Source organism: Haliotis rubra, unplaced genomic scaffold (genome assembly GCF_003918875.1).
Source record: "Haliotis rubra isolate DU_JTF1 unplaced genomic scaffold, ASM391887v1 Scf28, whole genome shotgun sequence".
Taxonomy (NCBI): Eukaryota; Metazoa; Mollusca; class Gastropoda; order Lepetellida; family Haliotidae; genus Haliotis; species Haliotis rubra.
This window is the reverse complement of record NW_025766891.1, coordinates 1101125-1125127: the sequence shown is the minus strand read 5'-3', so window position 1 is coordinate 1125127 and position 24003 is coordinate 1101125. Positions and strand designations below refer to the sequence as shown.

At 40.9% G+C, this 24003-nt stretch overlaps 1 protein-coding gene across 3 annotated transcripts; it reads right to left on the bottom strand.

The window, feature by feature from the left end:
- Positions 1-11445: 11445 nt before the first annotated feature.
- Positions 11446-21791, bottom strand: LOC124281121 (sodium-dependent glucose transporter 1A-like). Of its 3 annotated transcripts, none has more exons than XM_046717135.1 (4): positions 21718-21791; positions 17347-17498; positions 16114-16405; positions 11446-13380 (listed from the first exon to the last, which is right to left on the bottom strand). In XM_046717135.1, exons 2-4 carry the CDS (start codon positions 17467-17469, stop codon positions 12284-12286), a joined length of 1512 nt encoding a protein of 503 aa, XP_046573091.1. In that variant the 5' UTR covers positions 17470-17498; positions 21718-21791; the 3' UTR covers positions 11446-12283. The 3 variants fall into 3 exon arrangements, with proteins under 3 accessions (XP_046573091.1, XP_046573092.1, XP_046573090.1); XM_046717136.1 differs by lacking the exon at positions 21718-21791 and adding an exon at positions 21552-21620; XM_046717134.1 differs by lacking the exon at positions 21718-21791 and adding an exon at positions 21332-21517.
- Between the last annotated feature and the right edge of the window lie 2212 nt (positions 21792-24003).

Here is a 24003-nt window from a genome sequence, read left to right as displayed (position 1 = left end):
ACCACCCCGTTAGTCGCCTTTTAGAATTAGCATGGGCTGCTGAAGACCAATTCTAAGCCGGATCTTCACGGCCCTATAAATGGACAGACAGACTGACGGAAAGACGTGCAGACGTTGAGACAGTAATTCTCTTTTTAACAGATTAGCGTCGTAACATCTTAATATTTGAGTAAAGCCAGAAGTCATGTTGGTTTGGAGGAACCCACGAGCACTAACCCACGCCAACTAACCCAGACCGTCAAAAAGCGAGGGATTCGAAGCCAGAGTGTGTGAGTGAGTTTAGTGTTACGCTGCGTTTAGCAATATCGGGGCGGGGGACACCAGAAATGGGCTTCACACATTGTACCCATGTGGAGAATCGAACCCGGGTCATCTTCGGGTACCCCACATCCCCCCAAACCCAGACAACAGCGATAATATATATCAGTTGCTTTTGTGCCATATGAACCTGATGACAATGTCCATGAATATACGGAACCTGATGTATGTGGGCACATTCCTGGCCATCGATTATCTTAAGTCAGTCGTCTCAGTATGATGCATTTTGTATGTCATTTTTGCTACTGTGTGTAGGAGATGAGATTGTACGTGAAGCGAAGTTTCCAATGACTGTAAGTAAAACGAGGTTTGTCCATGGTTTTCACTTCAGCAATATTTTCACAAGTTTTCAAATTTACTCCATTGTCACGGCAAAGAATTCGCTCAGCTGCTGAAGGTTGTGTGGCTATAACCCTGTGACTTCATGTAATGTCCGGGCGGTGGGGTAGCCTTGTAGTTAAAGCGTTGGCTCGTCACGCCGAAGACCCGGGTTCGAATCCCCACATGGGTACAATTTGTGAAGCCCTTTTCTGGTGTCCCCCGCCGTGATGTTGCTGGAATATTGCTAAAAGCGGCGTAAAACCAAAATTCAGTCAGTCAGTCAGTCATGTAATGTCCACATAAATGATGTCACTATTACACATGAGATAACATCACTTATTTTTCTAGATAACTGGTTGAAAAAGAAATATATAAAAATTCACAAGCGCTATCAAAACGTTACCAGGCTCAAAACAGTCCGCGAAACGTTGTAAACGTATATCAACGATCCTGATCAAACACAGGTGTATACTTTCTTTTGTCCGTGAGTATATGCGAGGCTCAGAACTTGTACTCCAGGAACAGGTACTCCATCCAGGAAGATATTGTCCTTTACATCTACTTATAACATGACTTGATCCCACCTCCAGCTGAGCATTATCTGTTTTCCAAGGACACGGCAGAGGTCATGCTGTCTTCATCCTTGGAAGCCTGGTGCCGGACATAATGATGAAGTACCTCTTCAACCTGATGACTTCATCCGCTTACGCGATGGACATTCTTGGTTATGGCCTTCCATTACAGAATCACATATAGAGAATGAATTGTTTCCTTTTACAAAGGTTTCTTTGATGAAAATAGCTTCCCCGAAATGCAACTGCATCGGACACGAAATACATCTTCCCCGAAATACATCTTCATTGAATGCGAAATATAGCTTCCCCGAAATACACCGGCATTGAATGCAAAATACATATTCCCCGAAATATATTTTCATTGAATGCGAGTACAGTTTCCCCGAAATACATCTGCATTGAATGCAAAATACATCTTCCCCGAAATACATCACCATTGAATGCGAAAAATATCTTCCAGAAAATACATCTGCATTGAATGCGAAATACATCTTGCCCGAAATACATCTGAAGTGAATGAGAAATACATCTTCCCCGAAATACATCTGCATTGAACGCGAAATACATCTTTCCCGAATTATGCCTGAAGTGAATTTGAAATACATCTTCCCCGAAATACACCTGAAGTGAATGCGAAATACATCTTCCCCGAAATACATCTGCATTGAATGCGAAATACATCTTGCCCGAAATAAATCTGCATTGAATCATCTAAACGGGGTCTCATTATAAAGCAAAGGACGGAAACATACTCACAAATGTATTAATGTACAGGCGGTCGAAAACATACCCGTGCATACAATACAGATGATTGCTGGAATGAACGTGTTTTGTGAACAGATTCATTACGTGTGATGTATTCAGGCTACCTATGAGTATTCTGAAAACAACGATAATTGCATCAACATGAGAAAGACTCCTGAGATGTGTGTGGTAAGGTTCTGAATACCCGAGTATTCATGGGTCGAGACAAGCCGCTTATTGATATATAAAGGCATACAATCTACCATAATGGGTCTCTCGGAATCACGCGTGGCCTACATTTGGAATTGAAAGAATGGTGATCGAGTTCTGACAATTGATGACCTGGAGTGACCAGATGCCGGGAAATGACCACTTCCTGTTCTGATTGCTTTTTATAATTAGTTGTAGATATTCTGTGCAACATTTAAGAGGGATATCTTGAAGATGAACATTGTCTTATGGATAGACGTCTTTATTGCAGGATATACATGAAGAATATTTGAGTTTATACAATGAGGTTGATGAACAGTGTAATTAATGGCATTACTGAAGTTGTTGTGAGTATGGCCACTCCAAGAGAGTGAGTGAGTGAGTTTGATTTTACGCCGCTTTTAGCAATATTCCAGCAATATCACGGCGGGGGACACTAGAAATGGGCTTCTCACATTTTACCAATGTGGGGAATTGAACACGGGCCTTCGGCGTGACGAGCAAACGCTTGACCCCCTAGGCTAACACACACACACACACACACACACACACACACACACACACCCACCCCCCTCCAAGAGAGGATATCTTGAGTTTACAACAGGGGATAAATCAGACTTACTTTAAAGAGATGCAATGTGATTTTGGCTAGAACTGACGCATCTTAATCTTAGTTTCAAATATACTCATGCCAATAATGGTTGTCACTCCCCTCCCCAACCCAAACCAGCACACACCTCACACCCCAACCTCCTCTCCAATTAAAAAAATTAAAGGGGGTGAGTATATATAAATACACACATGTGAAAAAGCTCCCAATATTTTATTTGCTAATTTTGGCTTAAAATGAACCCTAAAATGCACCATTTCGATGCCCAAACACAACGTCAGATTTATTTTGGTCTTGGCACATAGCAACCCCATCAATGTTTAGCCGTATGGGGTTGCTTTGTGTAGTGCATATACACTCATGCCAATAATGGTTGTCACCCCACTCCCCACCCCAAGCCACACACACACCCCCACCCCCACCCCCACCCCGTCTCCAATTAAAAAAAATGAAGGGGTGACAACCGTTATTGGCATGAGTATATGTCCCTACGGCTGAAAAAGCCATGAGACAGCTCAGTTCGACATGGACTTTCATGAGGTTAATATATGGATTAACGGTGAAAGGATAAAGACTCCTAATGTATCTAAACTATTTCCGTACTTTCCCAATATCGTTGCTGCAACTATTTCGTTCAAAGACTCTCAGCCTATATAATTATCAAAGCAATGACACACTAGCAACACGTCTTTGTCCTGTATTCTCTACTGAAGAATATACAGAACACACATCAGAAGCGTCCTGTGATCCTGTCCCCATATGATCATTGGACGTTATGATTCTTTAAGCCCCTTAACGTACACATCACACAACCACAAAAGATAAATTATTAAGAAACATGGTTCTTTTGACCATCCATTTTTGTAGTATAAACGCAAAATGGCATTTAAGTCTGTGAGGCTAGGTATAATGCTTACGGCGTTTGCTCATCATGCCAGTAACCAGTGTTCTGGGTGTAACGCGGTGCAAGTACCCCATCTCTATCTCGACATGGTGAGTCCTGGGTGTAACAAGTCACCACTACCCCATCACTATCTCATCATCTTGAGTTCTTGGTATAACAAGTCTCCAGTACCACATCACTATCTTATAATGGTCAGTTCTGGGTATACAAGTCCCCAGTACCTAATCACTATATTATAATGGTGAGTTATGGGTATACCAAGTCCTAAGTACCTCATCCCTCTTTCACCATGGTGAGTCCTGGGTATACCAAGTCTCCAGTACCTTAAATCCATACCATCATGGTGAATCCGTGGTATAACAATATCTCTGTTCTCAAAGTCTTTAGTGATGATTCAAAAAGGATTGCTGCTTCATACATTAACTTCTGCTTAACTTGTACTCATGTGTATGTGTGCAGTGACGGCAGAGTCCTACGTAAGCTGTTTACGGCATATCTTGTTGATGAATGAGAGTGGACGTTGAAGAGAATCCTTTCATGTACGGACTTGTAACCTTCACAGGTACAAGTTGATTGATCAGGCAAGTCAAGGTAAGACAAGGCCTTTCCTCTTGGTCTTGATAGCTGAGATAAATATATGTGTACCATCAAGTCCGTTCAGTTCGCGACCACGGCAAATATCCTGCCGTATGTCAACGGCATAATGTGCATGTATTAATTGAGTAAGGGAGTGAATTGAGTTTTACTCCGCTCTCGGCAAAAGCTTTGTAAAATCGCAGCGGGGAAGACAATAGAGACCCATAAACATTGAAACCATGTTTGGAGTCGAACTTGAGCTTCTCTCACTCACTCACTCGGTGTGTGTCTTATACTATTCACATTTTGCTAAGGATCTAATCATGGATTCACCAGAAAACTATGATGTGGGGTCAAATTTGGTTTCAATGTGTAAGCTTATAGTATGCATGGACCGTAGGTTTCATTATGTCATTGCATCTTGTGAACCCCATACCTACTACTGACAGATGTTGTGTACTTGTCAATGACCCGTTCCATGATTTGCAAAATGGATGATTGGTGCCATGTAAACCATGTTTATGGTTGCTCATGTATCAGGTGCATAAGGTTAGATTAAAGTGTCTGTTTGCCTAAAGAGGTGTTACCATATCATTATTTTTCCAGTTTTAAATAGACACAATTTCAAATTATAAATCTACGTATAAGTAAAGTTGTGAATTTTTGTGATCCTTATCAAAGTATGAGTAGTATATAAAGATCACGTGTATCAGGTTACAATTTCGGTTTTGCTTTAGACAGTACTAGACTTTCAAACGTGTAGGAGCGGTGAAGTAGCCTAGTGGGTAAAGCGTTTGTTCGTCGCGCTGAAGCCCCGGGTTCGATTCCCCACACGGGTAGAATGTGTGAAGCCCATTTCCTCCGCCCTGATATTGCTGGAATATTGCTAAAAGCGGCGTAAAAAACTAAACTCACCCTCACACGTGTTGACATTCTCACTCTTGTACCCGTCACAAACGTAAATCTCAACCAATGGACAACCCCGTCGACCGTCAACGGATATATACTGGCTACATGTTACTTGCAGCAATCAGTATTTGTTCATTTCGCGGCGTCGTGGCGCAAACAATTAAAGCTGGACAAGACATCCCAGTGGTTGATAACACGAATCCATACCTCATTCCTTAAACGATTCATATCTTAGGGAATTTGCATCAAACAAAGCAATATTGGGTGAAACAGGTCGCTGCAGTATATTTGTGTATACCAGAATGACAATAATCAAATACTGGTTGAAACTACTACGAATGGACTCCAGAGCTCCAGATAAGATTTAGCTCATGTGGGTACTGTACCCACTGTATTTTTTTGGAGTGGGTATTATGAATGTTGAGTGGGTATTTCATTTTCCGTTACCCACTGCTTTCAAATATGTGCGATTTTCAGTCATTTTACTCACCTAAGTAGTAAGTAAGTTTTCTTAGCAGGTATGTTCTGCCTTATGTCATACCTAATCAAAACCATCTTAAATATAATGGAAATGATTTCATAAAAAATCACTAATTCTATACTGGTAGTACAACACTTGTCCTATACTAACAGTACAACTTGATAGCAATCGATGTCTTTTTCATTACACAAGCGATTTTTATAAATATATTCCGTACGCATTTGTTTTAAACTTTTTGCATATCTAACATTTTAAATGCGTAATTGGTACGCAACAATTATTTTTCAATGCGTAATTTGAAATTTTCTATGCGTATTTTACCCGGATACGCAACTTACCTTGGCCTCTGGGACTCCTTTAGATATCTAAGGCAGAGCTATCTTCTTCTCAAATCTTTAGACGATAACGGAATACATAACTGGGTGTTCAACAGATTTCGCATGGACCTGGATATCACAACAAGTGGGTGACGGAAGGTATTTATCAGCACTTTCAAACAAAGGTTACAGAATATCTTTATCCAGGATTGGCATTTGTCTATTTCTACCTCAAGTTATCTGTCATTATACTCTGGATTTAAAACTGATTTTAACTCGGAAACATGTACTATCTCTCTCTTTAAGACACGTCTTTGGTACGTGCATTCTGTAAATTCAGAATAGCATTGAACAATCTGAAGGTAAATGCATACAGGAAGGAGAAACAACAGTACGACTATACCATCTGCTGTGAACATTGCATGGATCTCAACATCGAAGATGACGTTCACATACTATTTTCCTGTCCAAAATATTCTGCACTCCGAATGAAATATTTACCTTGGTTGACCTCTGTTGTGCCAAACTTATTTCTTCACAAAATCCACAAACAATCAAATTACTATCATTATATTTGAAGCATGTATTTAATGCACGCCGTTCTTAATTATAAGTTTTGTTTATTATATCACATCCACGTGACAAAATAATATGTTCTGATGTAATTGTACCTCAGGTCATATGGCCTGCAGTATTGAATAAACGAGTCTGAGTCTGAATCTGAGTCTGACAATACGAGTACCATCTGTCACAGAGCATGTCCATCCGATTGCAGCGGTGTGTGGTCCGGTGCATAGAGCTCAGCTCACGAATCAGTTGAAGTTAAGCAACACCGGTCGCGGAGAGTCCTTTGATGGGTGACCGTGTTTGGCAGCTTGACTCCTGAGAGTTTCTAGGACTTCTGTCCTGCCCCCTTAGGCAAGTGAGTTTGTTCAACATTGCCTCTATTCACCCAGCAGGAAATGGGTACCCGGGGGGATAAGTCATTTGACTATAACATTCCAGCGCCTAACAGGCAATAATGTGCTGCGGTTTGATTGTTAGCGCTATGAGCATTCACCTAATGAATGGAGTTTAGGACATTATAAATGCACTTATTATGATTCCCATTTCGGTTTTGTCTTACGACCAGCATATCACTACGGGGGACCGTATCCCAACCATATTGACCACTTCTTGTTATCTGGACAGCTTTAAATTCTACAGCGGGTTACAACCTGGATAAGTTAAATTTGGAACATGATTATGTCATACTTAAAACGGGGTGGTGGGGTAGCCTCGTGGTTACAACGTTAAGGACTTGGGTTCAATTTCCCCAAATGGGTACAATGTGTGGATTCCAATTCTGGTGTCCCCCGCCGTGATATAGCAATATTCCAGTATATCAATATTCACTCACTCACTCTCACACAAAAAAAACCATTGCTGTTTAACCGCATATGATCATTTCCAAACATGAATTAAGACATCTTTAAGAAGAAGATCACAGACAGAATCGGTCTTGATAAAAATGGGAAACATCTGATTTTGATACATTTGCCGTGAGAAAAGTTTCGACGCCATAGTTGACTGAACACAATCTGTCAATCCTGGACACATTTATTACTGTGCACTGAGATCGCCAACACGATTGTATAAGAACATCCATCAAAGTTCTTCACAGTGTTTTTCCATCCTGTGTCTTTACAAACAAATCCTCCATGTATATTGTTTGTCTGTAAATCCACAAGATTAAGGCAACAACGCCTTGTAAACAGGTTATTTAAATGCATGTTTCAAAATATTTTATAAAATATGTTTCCAAATATATTTATAAAATGTTTCAAAATATTTTATAAAATATGTGTAACGTATTGCACGCATATTGTACATGTACGTCAAAGAATGCGTAATTACCAGTTAAGGTGGCATTACCTGTAAGTGTGTTTTAGATTCATAATTCACCCACTGTCTGTGAAATTGTTTGCATTGACTGTTTTGTTTTCTCCTTTATGCATTTGGGCGGCGGGGTAGCCTAGTGGTTAAAGCGTTCGCTCGTCATGCCGAGACCGCCTCCGTGGTGTAGTGGTTAGAGCGTCCGCCCGGAGAGCGGAAGGTCGTGGGTTCGATCTCCGACCGCTTCATACCCAAAGGCGTTAAAATATGGTACTTGTTGGCATTAATGGGTACAACAAGGACTGGTCGGCTCGGAGTCAGTATACTGTGTCTGAGTGGGGTATTCATGCTTCACTGCGGCATGGTATCTCAGTGAGCTAGCACTATAAAACCAGCTAGTACAAGCAACCGCACATACACATATACACGCATGTACGTCGTCATATGAGTGAAATATTCTCAAGCACGACGTTAAACCGTATTTCACCTCACCTCACCTCACCTCGTCATGCCGAGGCCGGGTGATCAACAAATACTGTTTGAAACTGCTACGAATGGACTCTTTTAGATATCCAAGGCAGAGCTATCTTCTTCTCAAATCCTTAGACGATAATGGAAGACATAACTGGGTGTCGGAGGTCAGATCTCTGCTCTTTTGAACAGGTTTCGCATGGACTTGGTTATCACAACAAGTTGGTGACGGAAGGTATTCATCAGCACTTTCAAACAAAGGTTACAGAATATCTTTATCCACATGGGTACAATGTGTGAAGCCCAGTTCTGGTGTCCCCTGGTGAAGCCCATTTCTGGTGATATTGCTGGAATATTGCTAAAAACTCATTCACTCACTCGCCGTTATGCATTTAATTCTGATAAAGTATAATAAAATTATATCTACGAAGGTAACCATATTTTCCAATAGCAAAATTCTTGTCGCTAGGGAATCTGTACGAAGTAACTGCATGCGTTGTATGTAGTCGAGTGCAGTTAAATATACCTTCGTACAAAATTATACAATATTTCATACATGAAGACAAAAAGTTTGAATGTGTGCTGCCTGCAGTGGATATTATTTCACTGCATACCGAAGAGTCGCTTTGTGATTTTATGAACGCTTCAAACAATTTAAAAAAAAAACAGGGTTGTGTGTCGTTATTGGAAAACACGTGACGAATAGGAATGAAAAGAATTTCGAAAGTGTCATTCCGGACCACGTTATCTGAGACACCCTTGGTCAGAGATCCTGTTATTCCGAGCACCGTTTGTCGGGATCATGTTTGTACGGACCAAGTTATCTGAGACACCCTTGGTCCGAGATCCTGTTATTCCGAGCACCGTTTGTCGGGATCATGTTTGTACGGACCAGGTTATCTGAGACACCCTTGGTCCGAGATCCTGTTATTCCGAGCACCGTTTGTCGGGATCATGCTTGTGCGGACCAGGTTATCTGAGACACCCTTGGTCCGAGATCCTGTTATTCCGAGCACCGTTTGTCGGGATCATGCTTGTGCGGACCAGGTTATCTGAGACACCCTTGGTCCGAGATCCTGTTATTCCGAGCACCGTTTGTCGGGATCATGTTTGTACGGACCAGGTTAGAGACACCCTTGGTCCGGACCACGTTATCTGAGACACCCTTGGTCCGAGATCCTGTTATTCCGAGCACCGTTTGTCGGGATCATGCTTGTGCGGACCAGGTTATCTGAGACACATCATGATCAACATCATGAGCATCGTTCTACGCAATTGGGATATGATGACGTGTGTCCACCCAGTCAGCGAGCCTGACCACCCGATCCCGTTAGTCGCCTCCAACCTCAAGCATGGGTTACTGAAGATCAATTCTAACCCGGATCTTCACGGGTACGACAGCGAGATGTGGGATCGGATCTTATTGCGAGTGAGCTTAAATCCATACATAACGACTCAGAGTGACAAAGCACTCTCCACAGGGCTGTGTGACAAAATGGAAAATTTCAACTTTCCCATAGTTTTCTTTCCCTTCATGTCAGGAAATATTCCAACATTTCCAGCTTTGACATTTCACAACTTTTGAGGTACAATCGAGCGTGTTCTTTTTACCAAAGAACGTCATGCTGTTCATCAAGGTTACAGCAATCGTGGCCTCCAAAAAGCTTTCAAAACCATTTTATGACCGACAAGTGGACGGAATTTCAGCATTTGACGCATCAGTGACAAATACCACGCTGACAGGATCTGTCCGATGTAATTTCCCTACTTTGAATTGTACCACGCGTTCCTGATTTTTTTCAAATGAACAGCTGACTAGCCTTTGTTCAATGGATGTCACCAGTGGATCTGGAGTACCTGAGTGATTTTATATAATTAGCTTCTCGCCGCACTATTCAAGCTATATAGCGTCGATCTGTAAATAATCGAGTCAATCCAGTGATCAAAAATCACGAGCATCAATCTACACAATTGGGATACGATGACATGTCAACCAAGTCAGCGAGCCTGACCACCCGATCCCGTTTGTCGCCTCTTACGACAAGCATGGGTTACTGAAGATCAATTCTAACCCGGATATTCACGGATCCAGTGGATGATGAAAGCCTCACCGTTCGTCATGATATAGTCGGAATTGTACAATCGATTTCTTATGGGTGTTGAAAGGATTTTGTCGCTTTTATTTTCACGTTTGATGTAAACACAGTAAACATGTGTCTACATTCCGTTCCAAACTGTAACACATGGCGTAGTATTCGATAGGCTGTTACGATAAGGTTCAAGGTGAATCTAATTCCGAATATATGTCATCGTACTGTGCGTGATCAATGTGAACTAAATGAAAGACAACTGAAAGGTGGACAACATTGTATGCATGTAGTATTTTCGGTACTTTACAAATGCCAACATACCAAGCCTCCATATGTCTACCTGTTATTTTGAAGAATTTGAACTCCTTCTGGAAACAGACAGCGTTCTTATGGCAGTTTTTTTAGATTTACATAAACGAACGACCAAGCCGATAGAGGTTACTCACAGAGTTGGCTGGTTCCACTCAGCAATATTGCAGCTAGATTGTCGGTCTGGAAATAATCCAGTCTGGACCTGACAATCCAGTGATCAACATCATGAGCATCGATCTGCGCATTTGAGATACGATGACATGTGTCAACCAAGTCAGCGAGCCTGACCATCCGATCCCGTTAGTCGCCTCTTGAGACAAGCATCGGTTACTGAAGACCAATTCTAATCCGGATCTTCACGGGATCTAGACACAGTGTGCTCATGTACAGTAACGGTACAGTGTTTAAAGATATAACTTCAATAAGCGTTTCTTCTTTGATTTGATAATAGTTCATTACAGAGGCTCAGTAACTGTTTGGTAGTCCGAGACGTACATGTTCCCAATACTAGTTCTTAACATTGTTACAAATTTTCCAAGTTGGGTACAGGCGCGAGGTCATGGTGAAACCCTTTTGAAAATGCTATACATTCGTAAGTCATCTTTACCGTTTTCGAAAGTGAAGTGTATGTGGATTTCACGTAAGCCAATCAGACTCGCGTACAACAGGCTGGGATCACACGAACTGTTGTAATTTCACGCATGGCGTTCCTAACATATATCAAACCAGGAGTAGTATTTGACTAGACCTTTATACCAAATGAAATCCTTTCGATGACGTCAGTTTCTTTCGCAAACACCCTTACACTGGTTTAAAGGCTGAAATTGTTGATGAAACATGTACGATATCTGTAACCTTTCATCAGTTTTATTAGAATCCTATTCTCTCCCAGTGCCAGTTTCCGCTAGAGTAGTCCACGTCTAGCCTGAACACCAGAGTGAGTGAGTGAGTTGGGTTTTACGCCGCTTTTAGCAATATTCCAGCAATGTCACGGCGGGGGACACCAGAAATGGGCTTCACACATTGCACCCATGTGGGGAATCGAACCCGGGTCGTCGGCGTGACGAGCGAACCCACGAGGCCAATCCACCGCCCCCTTGAACGCTAGAACTTTCACCATGACAGACAGCTAAGAAACAGACCAATCAATAAACGACTCAAAGACATATCACCTCCTCATAATTCATTAAATGAGGCCATCGTATAATGTTAAAGAGGAGCGGTGGTGGTAGCCTTATAATTAAAGCGCTCGCTTGTTACTTCGACGACCAGGGTTTGATTCCCCAAATGGGTACAAATTGTGAAGCTCACTTCTGGTGTCCCCCGCCGGAAAGTTGCTGGAATATTGCTAAAAGTGGTGCAAAACCTTATTCACGCACTCACTCACTCACAAACTTTGGATAAGATCAAGGCGTATGTCACAAGCTATCTCTGACGCTGCTTTCTTCATCAGCATATTCATCATCGTCTTTTCCACAATAAATTTGAAGTCTCGTGTACCCTAAATAATCTTCAAATGAAGTCAATGTCTTCCTATGTTTGTTAGGATAACTTCTTACGTCACAAGATGCTACCCGTCATCCGTAACGCTTTCATCAGTCTTATCTGAATCCTTCTCCCGTAGTTCCTCAGCTTCTAGCCGTGGTTCCCGATCCACGCCGTACCTGGACACCAGGACCTTCACCACGATGACCAGCGCAATGACGGCCAAGAAACAGATGACTTCATCAATAAACGACAAGTACACATACCACATCATGGACACCTCCTGCATCAGGTAGCCTAGCAACAGGGGATTCAGCATCCCCTGACAGTGTCCGGCGATCATGATGATCGACGTTACCACACCTGTAACCTTCATTATGTCATTCTCCACGAAGCAAATCCCGGTTGGGAAGATAATTCCGAGTCCAACAGCAACAACAATGATACAGACAGTGAAACCAGAATCACTGTCCACAACCACGCTTAGCCACAACGCTGCCAAAGTCAGTGTCACAGTGGCGTTGCAGATAAAGAGAAGCTTCGCCGGAGCCAGAAATCGGATGATGAAGACGCCCAGAAGCCTAGCTGCAGCTACGCCTGCCCAGAACCCGGATGCAAGCTGTGCAGTTCTGTCCTTACTCCAACCTCGTTCAGAAACACAGAACACCATTAGGTAGCCAATAATGACCATGCCGCATGCGCAATGGAAGAAGTTCATCAGAGCTAAGAGAGCAAGGACAAGACCTGTCAGCCATCTTGGAAGGACACGAGGGTTACGGTGATCGTCCTTGGCCTTGGAATCAGAGGTCATCGTTCGCCTATTTAGACATGATTCCAAGTAGATAAGAATACCAGACATCAGGGAAAGTATTCCAGCAATTAAATAGGCAAACTGTACACGAGTCTTTGGTTGTGGGCAGCCACTGGAACTAACTGTGTCATTGGATGCGTTTAAAGTTGAATACCTCAGGTACATACTGTCTGGCTGAATGTCATTTAACTTTGATATATTTTCTGTCATGATGGTGTGATGGCATGTGGTGTTGATAGCTCCTTTTTCCAACAAGAAGGGTTCCACTGTGAGGGGAGATATGACAGTTCCAATTGCAAAGGAAAAATGGAGAAATTGCATATATGTTTTGCCTTCAACACCCCAGGTACTCATTAGGTCCGAGTTTCCACCTGGAACAGAGAAAGAAATTGAATGAGTGAGTGGATGAAACGACAGGCAAACGCTCGAATTTAGCAGATCTTGTCGCTTAGCTAAAATCCACCTGATACAAGCATTATCAAGGGAGGTAACTATGCACAGTGGATTGCGACATGCTAATATATTGAGCCAAATATCCACATAAACAATATAAATACTTAAATCTTTGAAACACAGTAACATAAAATGGAAACTATAAATGCGACATATTTAACTGTTGAGCCAAATGCCTCATACAAATATTATTAACATTTTAACCTTTGAGACACAATAACATGAAATGGAAAGTTTAAATGTATGCTAAAATTTTCATGAGCTCAAACGTAAACGAAGTCTTTACTCTCAAGATAGTTTAAGCAGATGTATACCAACAAAAAACCTTGTTGAATCTGTACACCGAAAATCATAAATTGTACATGGATGATAAGTATTATAATAATGTCGTCACAAAGCGGAAAAACTAAGGGGCTTAATCAGGACGATCCTAACGCACGGTCACAGAAGTCACTTAAAGGACGCAACGAAATATTTACCAAATCTGTTCTTTACGGTGTCCGGGATCGTTAGGGTTGTGAGTAGAAAGAATCGACCCTACGTTAAAGAACGGCCACGTTCATTATGTTACTATGTCGATGCCAAGTGGGAAGACGTGTGCATTACCGTGTCGGTGGTTAGGAGGAACCTGTCTCCACATCTCACACCTAATGTACAGCTGTCTGCAATGTCAATACTTCTGTCAGCTTCACTTTTACTCTTTGGCGAAAGATGCTTAGTGTAATGTTTGACGATGAGGAGGAGAAAGGGGGGGGGGGGTGGTTTGAAGAAGAGGAGGAGGTTGATGATGAAGACGACGATGGCGATGAAGATTAGGAGGAGGAGGAGTTGGAGTCGATGGACTGACTGACTGAGTTTGGTTTTACGCCGCTTTTAGCAATATTCCAGCAACATCACGGCGGGGGACACCAGAAATGGGCTTCACACGTTGTACCCATGTGGGGATTCGAGCCCGGGTCTTCGGCGTGAGGAGTCGATGGAGGACGACGAGGAAGATGACTACGATGATGGATGAATGAGTGACTTCAGTTTTACGCCGCACTCAGCAATATTCCAGCTATATGGCGGCGGTCTGTAAATAATCGAGTCTGGACTAAACAATCCAGTGATCAACAGTATGAGCATCGATCTGCGCAATTGGGAACCGATGACCTGTGTCAACCAAGCCAGCGAGCCTGACCACCCGATCCCGTTAGTCGCCTCTTACGACAAGCATGGGTTACTGAAGGTTCATTCTAACCCGGACCTTCACGGGTCACAACGATGATGATGAAAATGACGGCGACTATGATGATGGTGATGATGAGGAAGATGATGAGGCTTACATATCAGGAAAAATGCCAACACTTCACGACCGGGTGACTGCCTAATCGTATAACAGATAAACATATCGTAAAGTAAATAGTGGTTGCACAAGCACTACAGGTCGAGTGTGCTCACAATCCTAAACCACGTTTATGCAAAAGTCCGGCGGTGACAGACAGGAGAAACAGCATTGGACCTGTAAGTCGCGCGAGGCGCTATTTCCGGTACTAACCTGGTTTCCAGTTCCCTTTGCGCGCGCCAAAGTGCGATATGCGAGACGGGCCCAGCGTACTTCCGGTACCAGATTTCCGGTGACAAGCGTATATTCAAGAGCCAGTTATGGTTCCAAATTGCATGAATATGACTTGACTAGACCGGACCAATCGTACAACCATGCTTGACAGTCGTAATAGTTAGCTAATTTGGGAATGTTATATAGGAAATGTGTTATTCCTGTAAGGATTATCGGTTCCTTACTGTCAACAGGCAAGCATAAGACCATCCGAAATGGTATGAAACGTTGGTTGTCACCGGAAGTACTAAGGTCTCGCGAAGTGCCTTTTATATTTTCCATGTATTGGTTGCAAACTATGTTCTGTGGCCTACTGTTAGTGTGTCACAGTGACCGGTACTTTGTCGTACTGTATTGAATAGAGTTGTGTACTATTTGTCAATACGTCAGGCCACTTCAATAAAAATTCACAAGGTGTGCAAGTTCACTCGAGATTTCTACAGTGACGTCATGCAGTTGTTTGTTGTTCTTTTTTCCAATGACTCCGTTTTTGTAATGAACATCAAATGTAGCCAATATCCTGTAAGAATGCCTCGGGCATTTAGTTTGGATTTCTTGATTTCTTGGATCTTGTCTCTCTTTGATTTTCTTTCATTATTGGGAACCTTTCGCGAGAACTGTATAACACTACCAATACAGCTTTAATGCGAACATTAATATGCATCAAATGTTGACTTTTCACTGGGCTTTTCTCTTGCTCAAGGCATTACACTTTCAAACCAACACCTGCCAGTCGCGTTTACATTACAACATATACGGCTTAACATAATGGGCACTCTGTGCCTTTTGATGTTTACAAAAATAGGGATGCATTTATACTTTATTTGGAAATTTTGATTAGGACTTCAGAACACGTCGTTGTTGAGAGATTACTGTAAATGTCAGTGGTAGATCGCATGAATTATATTCACTGGTTAATAAAGCTCTCATTCCAATACATTTGAAAGCTTAAATTTCTTTATCTGTGAATTTGATTAATTTAAAGCTTAACTCTTGTATTCTAGAGCCTAGAGGCCTTCCATTTACTAAGTTGATGTAACAAGTTTTGATTTACCTGTGTCGAAAGCTGTACAGAAGGTAGTGTTCAGAAAGAATATAAATATTGTCAGGAAATAGTTGGTGCTCCACGGAACAGCTGCAGTGGTGACGGCGGCCGCGATGTTGGCGCTGGCCAGCAGGAGAGGTCTGTGATTGGTCAATCTGTCGAACAGGAAGCCCATGGTTATGGTCCCCACGAAACTGCCCACTGACATGGCAGTGTAGTAGACGGAAGCCTGTTCCAGGTTGATGCCAGTGATCTGTGCCATGTCCAAGAATGCAATTTGATGTTGGGCAATGCGTAAACCCTGAAACACAAGTGCAACATTACTCACTTAATTATCTAAACTGACGTAGAAACGAAAGTACTCACCTGCTGCTTTGGGATTATTTTCCAAAAATACAACGTACATATTTGAAACGTGTTAAAGTCACAAACGTTTTGTCGCCAAATCCCAAAATATCCGATGTGTAGTATTTTGTGCGGCATTTTATAATTTTGGCTTGTTTGTCTAACTGCTTACTCAGCAATGTTCTGACCTTATGACGGCGCTCGGAAAATAATCTAGTATGGAACAGACGATCCAGTGATTGACACTATGAGTATCAATCTACGCATCACTGGGATACGCATCAAACGTGCACTGAACACTGGTATTCAATGAGGAACTACTCGTAATTGCGCACCTCAGATAACAGGAGCTGAGTTCACAAGGACATCGTAACTTTACGACGGTCTTAAGTCTATTTTACAGTAAAGCATTAAATATACAGTCGTAGTGTGAAACAAGAAACATGATCTCCATTTAATGCAATGGAATCTCAGGTTAAGCAGGAATATAATATTTGGTCGACCACCAAAGTATAAATAGAAATTAAATATATCACTCACTTCAGTCACTGAAAATACAATATTAAATTACTGACATTGTAATGTTTAGAGAGGAATAAGGTCCAATTCTACTCACATACAAACTCCAATACATTTTGGCCTGAGATTGCATGGATGCGTGAGAAAGTTGTTCGGGAAGATGAAATTCATTCTCTGTGTGTGTGCGTGCGTGCGTGTGCGTGTGTGTGTGAGAGAGAGCGTGTGAGCGTGAGTTTGAAGTAGGGTGGGGGGACTCGAACCCGGGTCGTCGGGACAACTAACTGACGATTAAAATAACTGATATACCCTCCTACCCTTTAAGAAGAACATTGCCTCAGTAGGTAACACGGATTAATCATAACGGTTTTTTTGTCTTACCAGAACCATGTGCGATATGAACAAAACAATAGAGTGGACGAATTTCCGTCGGTAGTCTGGCTCTTTCAGTCTTTGGCGGAAACGGATACATATCTTCCCCTCATGAGCAGCTTGATCTGCCATTTTGCCCGTCTATCGCATCATTTTTCAATCTGGAAAATTTGAGAGAAATCGGATAAAATATATAAGAACATTCACAGTGAGTGCGTTTACAGATATGTTGTTTTCAAAGAGTACTCCAGCTATACTGACCTACAAAAGAAAGTAAACACTTGAAAATTGTACGTGGCCAAAACAATGTCAGACTGACTGACTGAGTTTGGTTTTACGCCGCTTTTAGCAATATTCCAGCAACATCACGGCGGGGGACACCAGAAATGGACTTCACAAATTGTACCCATGTGGGGATTCGAACCCGGGTCGTCGGCGTGACGAGCCAACGCTTTAACCACTGGGCTACCCCACCGCCCCAACAATGTCAGAACGTTAACAAGAAGGCGAAGCACAGCGGCTGAAATACTGCAAACACACGGTTCAAAACACAAGTACGAAACTCGTATCAATTACATCACCATCGAAACAATATTACTTGATAGTCTCATTTTTCAGTCACCATGTGGTTGTATAAGTTCTTTTGCCTGACAAGTAGATCGATGCTCATGCTGTTGATCACTGGATTGTCTGGACCAGACTCGATTAGTTACAGACCGACGCCATATAGCTGGTATATTGCTGAGTGCGGCATAAAACTAAATTCACTCACTCCGGATCCACTTTACCCGACAGTTTTTATCGGCGGGTCGGTGTGTCGGCGCAATGGTAGTGGAAAGTCCAAAGCGATGTGGATGCTGACCACTCAGGTGACACTCCTTGTCAAAATCCAACGAGCAAACCACAGGGCGAACATTGGATACGAACACGCGGATCCTGGCACAGCAACGGGGCGTAAATCGGAGGTGCCCGTGCCCCAAGCCATTCAGGAACAAAGCGTACATTTCACGTCGGGTAACATTCCACGAAAACATCCGCCAAGTTGACGATAACAAACAACGCCTTATCCATAATATCGGTCGACTGGTTTAACGAGTCTCCATGGTTCAATACACACACTGACACTGCGTACACGGCAATAAATCAAAGTACCTCCACAACCTTGACGTGAAGTCTTAACCCTAGCTGTGTCATCTATTTATAGTTGGCCTGCCTATCGATATATGTTCATCAGGGTCTGCTCGGCCCGGGAGTGCTGTTGTGCTTGACAGTAAAATATTAACTCATTTGACGTGTGATTAGACATTCATCCAAACGTACAGAGACACCCCATTAATCCGAACATAATGTGTCTGGATTAACGAAATTAAGAAGACATTGGTATGTAGGAAGTGTCCAGAAGGCTGGGTGTCCAGATAAAGGGGGTTCATCAGTGTAGATCATTGTTAACCTGCCTGCCTGCCTGAGTTTGGATTTACGCCGCTTTTAGCAATATTCCAGCAACATCACGGCGGGGGACACCAGAAATGGGCTTCACACATTGTACCCATGTGGGGATTCGAACCCGGGTCTTCGGCGTGACGAGCCAACGCTTTAACCACTAGGCTACCCCACCGCCCCTCATTGTTAACGCTGCAAGTAAAATCGCTGGAGTCGGATTTGAATGTTTATCATCAATATATGAGCGGCAAATCGTGAATCAAGCTGTCCAAATTATATCTGACCGAACTCACTACTTAAATTCGGAATACAACCTCCTCCCCTCAGGCCGCCGCTACAAAGTTCCAATTGTGAAAACTAAGAGAGCCCGTACATCCTTTATTCCAAGTACCATATCTCTCTTAAACAAATGTGAAGATACCTAAATCAAAGAATTTATGTAAATATGTTTGGTATCTCTCTAATGTGTCAGTAGCTCTGCTGATGTAACACAAATTCCTGAAAAGGTATTAAAGTATTATTCTATTCTATTCTAGATCATTTACAAAATATGAAATCAACATATGGTGATTTGCTATATAATGTAATCCCTTCCACATCCAAAGCTGGTGGAATTGAAAACTAAAATAGATTGATATGTTAAATTAAACAATGAGTACTCAGGGACCCTTCATAATTTATGGCTGGGGGGGGATGATGATTTTATAGGAGAAGCATATACAATGTGAGTGACCCCCCCTAAAATTTATAAAGTAAAAGTACATGACCCCCCATGTCATGTACAAAATCAATAACCCCCCTCCCTCCTATGTTCTTAAGCATAATCCTTTAAATATTTTATGTACAAAATTGCTGACCCCCCTAGTACATGTGTACAAAATTGATGGTCACCCCCTACCTCCCCAGAACAAAAAGGGTGAACCTCCTTAAAATCATCATCAACCCCCCTAGCCACAAACTATGAACGGTCCCTTATCGTGTTTCTAAGATTAATACATTGTACCAACCTCCAACCCCACAACACTCTCTCCCTCCCTCTCTCTCTCTCTCTCTCTCTCTCTCTCTCTCTCTCTCTCTCTCTCTCTCTCTCTCTCTCTCTCTCTCTCTCTCTCTCTCTCTCTCTCTCTCTCTCTCTCTCTCTCTCTCTCTCTTTCTCATGCACACTCTCACACACGCACACATACTTTCTCTCTCACACACACACAAACACACACACACCTTGAACATAAACATCTTGGAGTAACATTTTCTTCTGATTGTAAATGGAACACACATATTGATAACATTGTAAAAACAACGTCCTTGATGGTTTCATCAATGAGAAAATTAAAGTTTATGTTAAACAGAGACACTCTTAATAAGATTTATATTGTATTCATAAGACCACATCTTGAATATGCTTGTGAATTGTGCGATGGTTGTTCGGTAGATTTAACCGATAAAAATGAAAAAATTCAGTTTGAGGCCGCCCGGATAGTTACTGGTTTACCAAAATATGCTACTAGAGATACTCTGATATATGAAACAGGTTGGCAAATGTTAAAAGAAAGAAGAAGATGTCGTAAACTGTCTTTATTCTATAATATCTACAACAAAAATGCTCCATCCTACCTTTGTGATCTTATGCCTCAAACTGTTGAATCTAGGACAAATTATAATCTTAGAAACATTCGTGATCTTTCCCTGTACTATTCCCGCACAAATCTCTACAGTCAATCATTTTTCCCATCATCTGCACAACTTTGGAATAATCTCCCTTTATATGTTAGAGAATCAGTTTCCCTTAAAAGTTTTAAATCGCATATAAGCTCGCGTAAGTCAAAAGCACCAGGATATTTCTCATTTGGTAATAGAAAACTCAATGTAATTCATACCCAGCTAAGATATTCAAATAGTAGATTAAATGGTGATCTATATAGGATCGGTCTCATAGAGAACCCCGAATGTAATTGTAAATTTACCTGTGAAAATTCTCAACATTATTTTATGGAATGTTCTTTGTATTCTGTTATTAGACAGGAAATGTTTCAAAATATTAGCAGAATTTGTAACATTAAAGCACCAACAAACCTAGACGTACAATTAAATGGCAGTGCAGCTCTTCTGTATAGTGACAATATTCACATTTTTAAAGAAGTTCAAAAATATATATCAAATTCCAAAAGGTTCAGTGATTGGATATAATGTGTATGATCTAAATAATTCATGTATTCATTGTATTGTATATATCATTTTGTATATATCTTTCTATCAGTGTACATATAGTTTGTTTCACTTTTGCATGTAAGCACTGTAAATAGGAGAGGGTTTCACTAAGTTGGCATAACTTGTACCCAATCCATTCTCTTGAATAAATATGTTTAAATCAAAACAGGTACATGTGTACTACGCTTGAACATAAAATTATGTGTATCATAAATTGATGCACAGCTACATTGAACATGCATATGAAGTACCCCAATAGTACAAAGAAACAATATGCCCCCTTTAGGTTATAACCCTTACTACCGCCACTCGACAAATCAGAATTCATGATATCGGAATAAATTGTTACCTGAGCGGTTATCAACACAATCCTTTACTCTCAAGGCGTCAACACAATGTCAAGGTCATGCGCAAGCAGTACAAAACATGCCCTCCTCCAGTCTAGCCGGACCGGAGCCGGTTTGCCTTGACAGTCTGTCCATATCTGACTATCAACCGTGCAGTCTCACTGTAGGGCGACGGAAATACACCAACTATCATTTCTTACACTTTTCAATATATATACGTACCGGTTGTACAGTTTGACAGTCAGATGTTCCGAGTAACGTTATAATTCACAACATCGGGTTGTATATACATGGTCAGAATTATAACGGGAGGTCTAAACACTTGGCAATACTGTAGGATGGTTAGATTACCTGCGGTCTTCTTGAAACCATAATAACGGTCTCTTACCTGTAATCATGGTACGGCCAGGTAAATGCTTGATTACTTCGCTTGAACGGTCGCAGTTGATCGAAAACACAACAGAGCAGATATGCGCACTGATACACTCCCAAACACAGAAACAGTTGAAAGGTCAACCAAGGGTCGACATAAAAGTCGGAACGTTATCTGGTTGTTGTGAATTAGGATTAGTCAAGAATGACTGGTTGATTAAATATATTGAACGTCTTCATACAATATAGGTGTAGAATATTTCTGAAAAGTATCACTATGTGGTTATATTTAATAAACTGTCATGATGGAAGGATTGGTTGATTGGTTCATTGGTTGGCGTATTGGTTAGGTCGATGTCTTCTCTCCATTAGAATATAACATACGTTATATTTGGGATTACACTTTCTCAGTAAAGTACAGATTCTAGTACTTTTTTCCTTTTCCCATGCGGGATTCGAACCCACACCCTCAGAGTCAGGCACTTAATCGCCAGCACACAAAGTCAGACGCTTAGACCGCTCAGCCACCGCGGCTTCCACAAAAATTGAAGTCGGACAACTGGTAGTCTAGAATGTGGGCTTTGTGTACCCCTCTGATAAGTGTTAATTGGCACGGCTCCCACGGCCGAATTCTATGAAATACACAATGCCATCGAATCCCTCGTGGTTCGAATCCCGCATGGGACTCAAACACACACACACACACACACACACACACACACACACACACACAAAAGAAGAAACAAAGTACTAGAATCTGTACTTTACTGAGAAAGTGTAATCCCATATATAACATATGTTACATTTGACCACTTTCTAAATTGGCATTGTGTATTTTGTGTATTTCCATTAGAACAACTAAAAATTTACAGTCAGTCATTCCATATTTCAGATTCATTCATTCATTAGCTATTAAAAAAATGGGAATTGTAAATGAAACAAGCCCCGTATTCAAATAACCAAACTTAAGTTGAAATAATAAGAATGAAAATGTACAAATTATAATATACACCCGCGCATTAATTAAGCACCACCGTATTTTGAAAATAAGATGTGTTGCTACAGAAAGGATAGGGTATAGCCGTCAATTTAATCAACCTGTAGTTAAAGAAACCTTATCCACTGACAGTTTTACAAATACCATAACCTTTTCTATTCTTTATGAAAGAATATGTTGATGAAAATGTGATGGGTCTGAATTTTTACCCAATATAACTATTCCTCTCCTGCTAAAGGTACGCAATTAAATTAAGTTTAGACTAAAAATAACAATTATGTTATATACCAAGATGATATTTACACATCAAGTAAGATTTAATTATGCATAATCAGGAAGAACCCGAATGTCAAAGATTCAGACCTTTTTCCAAAAATTCAGATTGCTAATTGACAAAAAAAATGAAAAAAGCCACATTAATAAGATTTTGGTATAAATCTTTTATGATTTTGAGTTTATTGTATCGAATAAAGTTAACACTTAGCCTTGTCGGATATTAATAATTACAGCTTAAATCTGGTTGTTTTGTTTGTAAAGCAACTTTAACTTCATTTTAAAATTTTCTTTTTGACTGTAACTTTTCCTAAATCTTAGTTTACAAACTTTCATCCATTCACAATAAACAACTTTATAGGCCACATAACAATCGATTATTACTTTCAATTTTCAAAATAAAGTAACTTGTTTTAGGACAGAAAAACACCTGTTTTATAAATAGGCAATTATCCTAATTAAAGTACGTGGTAATTTCAATGATATTTTCGTTTTTGAAATGTTAAATGCTTGCTCTATCAAATTATAAAGGTTATTTTTTGGAAAGAATTTCGAATTTCATTTCAGACAAAATTACTAAGTAATTGGTAAAAACACAGGGTGGTGCTTATTTTATGGACAGATGTATATATATACAAGTATATATATATATATATATATATATATATATATATATATATATATATATATATATAAACACAAACAATAATGGTAAATTATAATGGTTGGTTAGTGAAGCTATTATTTCAGTCATATGACACGATGAGAGTGATTGGTTTAGTTGGCTGGTTAATAAGTTATTTCTTTCGGGTAAATCACGGCATAGTTCAATGAATTGTTAGACAGTGTGATATTTCAGCTATATCAAGGTGTTGCTGACTGGTTAATTAGTAAATCATGTATTTCAAAGTCACGGTTGAATGGTTGGTTGTTTGGTTAGTTAGTCACTTGTTACAAGTATATGAAGGCGTGGTTGAATGGTTGGTGTGTCATTTAATTGATTATATGGTGTGTGGTTGAATGGTTGTTTGC